The 10,016-nt window shown below is 43.0% G+C and overlaps 1 protein-coding gene across 1 annotated transcript in view; it reads left to right on the forward strand.

Annotated features, from left to right (window-relative positions):
* Positions 1-9,335, forward strand: part of rap1gap2b (RAP1 GTPase activating protein 2b) — a gene marked incomplete at both ends in the record, with an annotated part of 36,831 nt that extends 27,496 nt beyond the window's left edge. The window contains 20 exons of the mRNA XM_080845816.1: positions 114-161; positions 968-1,000; positions 1,173-1,391; positions 1,662-1,765; positions 2,093-2,171; positions 2,326-2,379; positions 3,383-3,466; positions 3,811-3,911; positions 4,586-4,715; positions 5,012-5,167; positions 5,324-5,395; positions 5,716-5,802; positions 6,221-6,361; positions 6,925-7,081; positions 7,671-7,770; positions 8,028-8,126; positions 8,466-8,589; positions 8,771-8,873; positions 9,027-9,097; positions 9,318-9,335. Coding sequence (XP_080701942.1) covers positions 114-161; positions 968-1,000; positions 1,173-1,391; positions 1,662-1,765; positions 2,093-2,171; positions 2,326-2,379; positions 3,383-3,466; positions 3,811-3,911; positions 4,586-4,715; positions 5,012-5,167; positions 5,324-5,395; positions 5,716-5,802; positions 6,221-6,361; positions 6,925-7,081; positions 7,671-7,770; positions 8,028-8,126; positions 8,466-8,589; positions 8,771-8,873; positions 9,027-9,097; positions 9,318-9,335 — 1,980 coding nt within the window. The remainder of the gene's footprint in view (positions 1-113; positions 162-967; positions 1,001-1,172; positions 1,392-1,661; positions 1,766-2,092; positions 2,172-2,325; positions 2,380-3,382; positions 3,467-3,810; positions 3,912-4,585; positions 4,716-5,011; positions 5,168-5,323; positions 5,396-5,715; positions 5,803-6,220; positions 6,362-6,924; positions 7,082-7,670; positions 7,771-8,027; positions 8,127-8,465; positions 8,590-8,770; positions 8,874-9,026; positions 9,098-9,317) is intronic.
* Between the last annotated feature and the right edge of the window lie 681 nt (positions 9,336-10,016).

Consider the following 10,016-nt stretch of genomic DNA (forward strand, 5'->3'; position numbering starts at 1 on the left):
GTCAACCTTTCGTAATGAAGTTTGTGGCCCTGATGTTAAACATTCATTTATTAACCTTCAAACCGTGACCTGTCACGTCCGACCCCTAATCCCTGACCCTTGACCCACATTAGCAGGTCTCTGAGGTGGAAGAGATGAAGACCGGCCCACAAAGACTCAAGGTCTGGGTTGCATGTTACCACAGCAAAGCTAACACTCACACCAAGGAACCGTCAGGAACTGTTTCTGTTATGATTCTAATTTCCATAGTTCTTATTTTGGATAACATTCAGATGAGGCAGATTTCTAGTTTACACAGTTTAAGACTTTACTCCTGTTATTTGTTATTTGAATGACTGCTTCTGTTAAGGTAATGTAATATTAATACATAATAAGAATATCAATGTGAATATTGAAACCTTGGTCTGAGTGTTTTCTTCTGTTTGTGATGCATCATACATCAATCCATGAACCATATCATCAGCCATGGATACCTTTGTTCAACCTTAGACTGTGAGAATAAGACAAAGTTGCAAGGTCATTTCCCAAGGTGAAAGAGTGTGTTGTAGTCAGGCCTGTGATGGGTATTAAGTGGTGGCTGGTGGGTGTTTTCCTCATTTCATTTCCTCAGTACTTACGCGCATGATCATTTGAGGAGATATTTAAAGCTCAAAGTCTAAATAATCCTCAAATAGAAATGTAATTGCAGATTTAAGCAGTTTGCCGCTACGTCATACACTCCATGACTCTTCACCAGCATCTCTTTTCCCCCCATCGCTTCTGTTTTTTCGAACGACCCGCATTCTCATCCTTGCAGTCTTAATCCAGCGTGTAATGTCTGCACATTTCACAGAGCATGGCCAGTGTTAGCCCTCATTGTTCGGTATGATCGTCATCTTTTATATTGTGAGCGGGTTAAGGAGAAGGTGTCTGAAGGAGTAAATGTGTGACTGTACATGACTTACGGACTGTTGCATATCTCCTTCAGGATGATTACATCCCATATCCAGTGATTGAAGAGGTGAGTGACTCATTGCACAAACCCATAAAAGAATGTGGAGATTATAGCTTCAGTCTGCTGCTTTATTTAAAATCTCGAAAACGCAGCCTTGTCATAATATCTGTTTGAGGATAAGTCAGATGAGGAAGTATTTTTGAAGCATTCCTACTGGGTTTCTTGATGTTGCACACAGGTCCTCAAAAGGGGTGAGCCGTATCCCCAGGTCATCCTGCCTCAGTTTGGGGGGTACTGGATAGAGGGCGCTGAGGCCAGTGGTGACGTCCCATCCACCGAGGACCCCGGCACCTGTAATGGGCAGGATGGGGAGGGGACAGGCCCCGAGGGGGGTTTCGGCTACCGTCTGGAGAGAAACAGTGCAGCACGAGCCTATCGCAAGCACTTCCTCGGCAAGGTGGGGCACTTCATGACAATAAAGCTTGATGTCCTACACAATTTTTCTGTTTGTGATTACAGTGCTAAAATCCTTTGATCCTTCTGTATGACCTCTCTGTTTTTGAAATTAACCTTTTGCTTGTGGAGGTAACCATGAAATTAAATTTTGAGTTTATATGTTTGATAGTAATTGAAAATGGTATGCTGTCTGTTTTGTATTGCACTGGCTTAATTGAAAATTATATGCTGCTTTTTCTAAACTAAAAATGAACGTCTCCCACTCCTACAGGAACATCTTAATTTCTACTGCACAGCAAGCAGCCATGGCAACCTCATTCTCTCTATGAAACATGAGGAAGTGGAGGACCAAGAGTACCTGCACATCATCCTCAGGTAAGCCTTGCCCCAGACAAAACCGCAAACTGGAATGGATCAGGCTAACATGAGGACCAGCTCCAGTGTGCTCCAGCTGCAGTTAGTGCTTAGACATCATAGTGCATAGACGGCATGGGAAAATAAAACACCATAAGGCTCTGATCAATGGCTGGCATACGGCGTTCATTGTAAACATTTTAAACAGGAGATGTTTGTATCAGCACACTGACAGCAATCTGTTTAGAGAGAGCAGTCTTGCTTCGTCACACACTCATGTGTTTGGCTTGATTAGTTGTTTGGCTTGATTCGTTGTTTGGCTTGATTCATTGTTTGTGTTGATTACAGATCTCAGTTTAAGACAGTCTATGACAAGATCTCACTGGTAGGCCTGACGGAGCTCCCAAGCATCGCTCAGTTAGCGAAGGTTTGCACACCGTCATATTAGCCCATATGTCTCTTCCAATGCATGACCTCCTTCAAATAATGTACAAGTCCTTAAAATGTAACTTGCCCTTTTAAAATGGACCTCTGTCTGTTTATCTCTCTTTCCTCTCCCTTACCCTACCTCTCTCAAATAGCTCCTGTGTGAAGAAATTTCTAACCTGAAATTCCAGCCGGTGTTATACCCAAAGGTGGGTTTCATAAAACAAACACATGGCCAAATCCAACGTAGGCTGTAGATTAGGATGCAAGTTATTTCAATGGTATGGATATTTCATTTATATTCATTCAGCCTATAAAGGATAAGGGCACTTCCCCATTAGTCTGGAGAGAGGTTGACTTGTTGACTTCTGTTCACTAATGAAATGCCCATTGCTTTCCGTTGCCCATATGCCAGCAAGACTGTCATTTGTCTTACTTTTATGGCCATTTGTAAATGTCAAATGCAGCTCTTTTCATATTTATTTATTCCACAGTATTTTCCGTTATGGTATAATCTCATCACTAAGACATCAGTCAACCGATACAGTCGGATAAATGAAAGTTAGCTTCTTTCCCAATTGCCCAACTGTTCACCTTCTCTTTTTAATCTTGCATAATCTGGCATTTCAAAAAAAGAAAAAAACACTACAATAGTAGTTAGCTAATAAAGTGATGAAACTCCATGAGTGCCCGGCAATTCGAAGGCTTAGAAATGGCTTATAGGGAAGTTCCTCAAAGCATTCACAGTAACATCCGTTTAGTCTAAAATAAGGCGAATGCAAAGATCAGGCTTCAGGTTCCCACACTAGTGTTTCTCTTCTTGGCAGCAGGAAGAATCTCCAAAATGAGGAAATGTCTTTTGCCAGTCTCCAGTCTGTCTTTGGTCACTGTGCTTGTAGGCTTTAAGGGTGGTGTTGGGCATCTGAATTTAGAAAACACTAGTGTTGAAATAACAAAGAATGTTTTAAAGAGTTTGTTGCGAAAAAGCACATGAAACATTGTCATTATGTTGCAAGATAGGGTTCAACTGGGTGTGTACCTTACTTATGGTTTCCTGTTGATTAGCGATCATTCATAGACATTTGTGTGAAGATTGCCAAAATTAGGCAAAATTAACAAGAATGCACTATCACAACCATCCTCAAATAGTGTGATTATTATATGTGTATTTATAATGAGATTTCAAAAATGATTTATAATTCTATTTGCCAGGGCTCCCAGTCGATAGTCAGTTATGATGAACATGAAGTGAACAACACCTTCAAGTTTGGTGTCGTCTACCAGGGGTTTGGGCAGGTGAGAGCTCTTCCCAAGTAAAGCCTTGTTTCAATTTGGTGTTCTGTATGCATTAACTGTGTATAATTCAGGGAATGTTTTGAATTTAGTACATTTGATTTAAAAAGAGTGATAACTGCTGCATCATACATTCATTCAAGTCTTTGATCCCTGATACCCTGGACAAACTGTTTACACAGTATTCTGTCTGTATCTGGTCATATTTGATGGCAAAGCAGTTATAATTTTGCTCACTGCCCACTATTGTGGGACTTTTGTGCTATATAATTGGTGGCATAATCCTGGCTCACATCTTCCCGGTGCCCAGATCATAATCTCTCCCTGCTCTCCCTGCTCTGTTGCAGACATCTGAGGAAGACCTCTTCAGGAACAGCAAGGAGACGCCTGCTTTCACTGAGTTCCTCGGTGTGCTGGGAGACTGCGTAGACCTGCAGGAATTCAAAGGGTAAGAGAGGAGAGTGTGTGATCAGGGGATGGACACAAACTGAAAAGAAAGAGACAGAGAGAAAGGGAGAGAGAGAGAGAGAGAGAGAGAGAGAGAGAGAGAGAGAGAGAGAGAGAGAGAGAGAGAGAGAGAGAAGGATGATAACTGATGGATAGAATATTTTATTTAATGTGTTATGATTCCTCGGTAAGGAGAATCTGGAAACCATAGGAGAGCTGAGTAAACAGTTGTAATGAAGAAAAAGCACTAGAGGGCTAAAAATGAGCGATGGTAAACATTTCACATTTGCACAGCAGTCCTCAGCAGTCTTTAGAGCCCTTAGACCAAACTTACCTGACAGGGAAAGCAAATATTTAATACACCTTGGGAGTCCAGCTCCTGACCTTTGGATAGGAATTGATTTGAGCACAAATAGCTGAGCTTCAGGAGTTACTAATAAAACTAACATGTACACCTGTGTGCCTGTGTGTGTGTGTGTGTGTGTGTGTGTGTGTGTGTGTGTGTGTGTGTGTGTGTGTGTGTGTGTGTGTGTGTGTGTGTGTATGTATGTGTGTGTGTTTGTGTGAGTGTGTGTTTGTGTGTGTTTGTGTGTGTGTGTGTGTGTATGTTTTAGAGAGGTATATATGCATGTGTCTGTCAAACCACTAATCCAGGCATCTTCTTGTGTCTGACAGGTTTCGCGGTGGCCTTGATGTCTCCCATGGACAGACTGGCAGTCAGTCGGTCTACACAGTGTTCCGGGAGCAAGAGGTCATGTTCCACGTCTCCACAAAGCTGCCGTATACAGAGGGAGACACACAGCAGGTACAGTATGTGCTCGAACATAATCAGCTCCTGTTAGACTTCAATCCATGTTGTCATGAAAAAGCAAGTCTAGGTGGACATACCGTGAAAGGGATTTCAGAATACTTTTGATTAATTCACTATTATATGAATGATAACCATCCTTTCATACTCTTACGTGTAATGTATCATTTAAAACAACTCTTTCCTGGTGGCACTCTTTAAGTGTCCCCAGGTGTCACGAGTGTTGCCAAAGTCACACACACTTACTGTCAACTGACTGACATCTCCTTTTCCTTCTCTTTATTGTGTCACAGCTTCAGAGGAAACGGCATATAGGAAATGACATTGTAGCGCTGGTGTTCCAGGAAGAGGCTACACCGTTTGTGCCCGATATGATAGCGTCCAACTTCCTCCATGCCTACATTATAGTGCAAGTGGAGAACCCATGCACAGATGACACTACATATAAGGTACCTATAGACAATGCCAGTTGACTGGAAATAGTTACCTCTATGTTATCAGTATGACAATGTATAGCTACACATTAGTAGATGACGCCAGTGTTGAATCAGTGCCCCATCATGTAAAAAAAGGCATGCCATGAATCAGTCACATGTATTTTGCAGGTGTCTGCAACAGCACGTGAAGATGTCCCATGCTTTGGTCCACCACTGCCAGATCCAGCTGTCTTTAAAAAGGTGAATGCATTGTCTCAGCATTTCTACATTTATCTGGGTATATGCGACTGTGCAATATTACTGCACCATTGTGATCATTCGGAAGCAGTCCATGATGTTTGAGTGTTGTTTTGGGGATAAAGACTGACCGATTATCCGTTGTACAAATGGATGATGCTTGTTTTGGTATTTCTTTACCCGCAGTACACTATTGGGATCATGTTTAAGGATATCATCCTTAAGAATGTTTTTTTTTTAGCCATTAGCACATCTGCATATCAGCTTTGCTATGGCTATGTGTGTACACACGGTGAAGAATGTCTCCCTGCCTGTCTACCCAGGGCCCAGAATTCAGAGAGTTCCTGCTGACGAAGCTGATAAATGCAGAGAATGCCTGCTACAAGTCCGAGCGCTTCGCCAGGCTGGAGGTGAGTGAAAAAAGAGAGCCAAGAAGGACGCTATTTAAGGGCTGCTCTGCTTTTCAGAGCATTCCGTAAAAATTCCTCCTTTTCAGCACAATATTCGTGCACCATTGTTATATCAGTGTTGAGTGTGTGTGTGTGTGTGTGTGTGTGTGTGTGTGTGTGTGTGTGTGTGTGTGAACATTTGTGGATGTGTCAGAATGTGAATGGAGAGCAGGAAATGTGATTTTTGACAAAAATGTGTTCAACATATTTGTATTATTTATTACATAATATTCAAGATAGGCTTAATCTGAATTAATATAACAAATACAATATCTGTCCTTTTGGTGTTGTTTTATATTTACATAATATATACAATTCATATTTGTCTGTGTGTATGTGGATGCCTGTGCGTGTGTGTAAATACATGTCCATTTGTTAGGAGAGGACGCGTGCTGCCCTCCTTGACAACCTCCACGACGAGCTCCACAGACAGACCCAGGTCATGCTGGGTCTTCCAGTCAGCTCTGAGGAAGACAAAATGGAGAATGGGGGTCACAGTGGGCTAATCGAGTCCATTAAGGTTTGTACCCACCGTGCAACATTACATAAAGTAGGTAGTGCTGTAGATGCCGCTAGCCAGAGCTCTGTGGCTCATTAATGCATTGGCTAGGAGCCCTTTTTCTGCATATTAGTGGCTTATTGCTTAAGATGAGCTGCTGCTGAAAATGGATGGTGTGCGCCCTCTAGTGGCTGTCTCTATGTCTGTGTATGTCTTGCTCAATGTCTCTTTTGTCCTTCATCGCCCGCCACCCCTTTTTCTGTCTCTTTGTCACACGCTCTGTTCCCTCTCCCTCCATCGATCTATTTTCTGTCTGAGTCTCTCTATTTTTTCAATTTTGTCTCCAATTTTATATACAAAAATAACATGAACTCGCATGTATCTTGCAGCTGTCTGCAATGTGTCCGTCTCTGATCTTTTCAGTTTTTTATCTCTACTTTTCTAATGCCCATCCACATTAAGGCCCTGGTCTTATTCATGTTCTGTTGACCCGTGAAAAGCCATTAAGTGTTCGTTCATTACCTTGCCTTCTGCCACTTCTGTCCCCGCTGTTGCCAATCATCCATTACCTCTTCACCCCGCAGCGGGCGATGAGAGTGAGGAGTCACTCCATGGATACGATGGTGGGCTCTCACAAAAGCAACCGCTACTCCATGGTGGGAGGGGGTGTGCCCACCAGCCTGAGCGGCGGGGGGCTGACACAGGTGGGGGCAGACGGCAGTAAAAGTGCCCATGTGGTGAGTGGAGAATCATTATTTCTCTTTCACACACTTAAAAGGAGCCTTTTCAGCTTAGTCTGTGCAAGGATAATGTTGCTAGTCAATTAAGTCCATTATCACATACATATCACATTTTTCCTCATTGATGCCTAGTGCTAGCTGCTAGGGCATTCAGCTCTGAATACTGTCTCTTTTTTAACAGTCATTACTATCTGTCTAATTCTCTCTATGTTTTTCTCACACACTCTTTCTTTCTCTTTCACTCATTCCCTCCGCAATCCCACTATTCTTTCTGTTTCTCTCACTCACACATGTCTCTTGCTCTCTCTCTTCTCATGCACTCTCGTTCCTTTTCTCACTCTCTTTCATTTGTCTCTCTTTCTCTTCTCTTTTTCTCTCCTCTTCCCCCTCATCCCTTCTCTCTCTCTCTCTTCTCTTTTTCTCTCCTCTCCCCCCTCTCCCCTTCTCTGTCTCTTCCCCTTTCTCTCCTCTCCCCCATATTCCCCCTCTTCCCGTCTCTCTCTCTCTCTCTCTCTCTCTCTCTCTCTCTCTCTCTCTCTCTCTCTCTCTCTCTCTCTCTCTCTCTCTCTCTCAAACTCAGGGTTCATCAGGTCCAAAGTCTCCGCTGAAGAGCCCAGTGAAGCGGCGCTCAGGGCTTTTTCCTCGGCTGCACACGAGCGTAGACGGCCAGACTGAGCGCCTCTCACGCAGGTCAGCACACAGAGCTAACCAACCAGAGCTGGAGTTCCCAGCCTCAGCCTCCTACCTCAGAAAGGGCCCCCACTGTGTTTGTTACCCATCATCTTAATTGGGTACTTAATGCAGGCGGCACGATGCGATTTAGTATGCGATTTGGAAGCTTTGAAGCAAGCAAAACATAATTTTCTGAACTTCAGTCTAAATGAAAAGACACTCACACACACACATCAGTAGTGGTTGTTCAGCTGAGTTTTGTTTTGTATTGACAGTGACCAAAGGAATTCAGACTGTGGTCAGCCATCACAGGAAGTGAGGTCAGAGACCTCATCCAACCCCAGCTCTCCAGAGATCTGCCTCAGCAAGGATAGGTGAGTTATGGACTGGATGGAAATACTCCTCTGTGGATTCTTTGCACTACCTGTATTTACTTCCCTTTCTAAAAAAGAGTCCACAGAATTATCTTAGACCTGTGGCTATAAAAAGCAAAGAGACTGACTACTTTTAAATAATATTCACGTTAATGTATTTAGGCAATGACACGTGTGTATGTGTGTATTATGTAGACATACTGCTGATATCTTGAGCCGCATTAATTCACATATCATGAACACATTGTAAGTAGCTTACTTGAAGTGTAAGTCTCCACAACTCATCTGACTCTTGTCTTTAACTCTTGTCTCTCCCTTTTTTCCTCTCTGATTCTGCAGACCGTTCTTGAAGATGAAAGACAGCAATGGGAAGCACATCTCCAGGTCGTCCTCCAGCACCAGCAGCTTCAGTAGCGCTGCAGGAGATGGGGACACGCTAGACACCCTAGAGGAGGCGGACCCAGTACGTTGGATTGTTTGGGTGTGTGTGTGTGTGTGTGTGCATACTTACATTTGTGTGTGTGTGTGTGTGTGTGTGTGTGTGTGTCAGTGGTGTTTGGCAAGCAGACACAGAAACAGAGAGAGAAGCAGACAGGAGTTAATGCTAAGCCATATCAATTCTCTTTCTTTCCTTTTTTTGCTAGAACAACGCAGTTTCACCAAGTTACCCCCCAGTGTATAGCCCCAGCCTCAGTGTGGAAGGTCAGAGTTCAGGAACGCCAGTCATCATGTGTCGGAGCCCCACAGGTAACTGTAATACATCTATGTAGTCTATTCTATATTACTACTATGAGTCACCTGTCGCCAACATCTGCTTTTTGTTTGTGATATTGTCATTTATTGCTTTTATTGTACTTTAAAATCCACCTGTCTTTTTACCTTCGTTTTGCCAATGCTAAGATTTCAACAAAAAGACATCTCCTCGTTCCAATCTTAAATTCCGCTTTGACAAGCTGAGCCATTCCACGGCAGTGAGTAGATGCTCTTTTTTGTGTCTGATTTTCATTTCCTACGTACCTGTCTTAAGAGGCTAACTTGGCTTTATCCACTCAGGGACACTGAGATGACTATGAGATTGCAGAGTAAAGATCACTGAAGGTACTGCACTGATGCTTGCCTTTTTTCATATTATCCTATTGTCATTTTTTTATAATCCTTTTTGTAATTCTTTCCCCTTTTTCTTGCTTGCAGCTTGAAGCAGGGATATGAACCTCTAAGAAGTAGCTCAGGGGGATATCAGTGGAGACAACAGAGCGTCGGAGAAGCACTGTGTGGTCTGAGAGGGAGGGAGATGTGAACACACTCTTGAATTCAGAAACTCACTAACATACTGAAGCACTCTCAAAAGTTAGAATCTGTGAAGCACATGCACACACATCATACACACACACACACACACACACACACACACACACACACACACTCACACACACACACACACACACACACACACACACACAAAATATAGACAGTTTGTGTCCGTCACTGATGCTCCTGGCTTCATTCATCTCTTTGCTCCACTGAATCCATGTGATATTTGCACACCCGAGGGGAGTACCCATACTGTGACTAACCTCTAAAGCAGTACATTACCATACCTTACCATAAATACCTTCTCAGTTTACTGGTGGACAGATTCCTAGCTAGACACTCACTGAACATGCACTGCCACCGCGGCCATACATCTCTTATGCCGTGATGACTCTTGCCAGTTTATTGTCGTTATCCTGTTTATGGAAACTATTAGCAAAAAGGAAAAATGATGGTATCCAAACATTTGTGAGGTAAAACCATCTGTTATGTGGATCAACTCAAATTAAATCTGCTGTGTACATTGTCGTGTGATCCCATGTCTGAAACTTTGTACAACAAAACAGCTGCATGTTAAAT

The sequence above is a fragment of the Sprattus sprattus genome (assembly GCF_963457725.1).
Source record: "Sprattus sprattus genome assembly, chromosome: 1".
Classification (NCBI taxonomy): domain Eukaryota; kingdom Metazoa; phylum Chordata; class Actinopteri; order Clupeiformes; family Clupeidae; genus Sprattus; species Sprattus sprattus.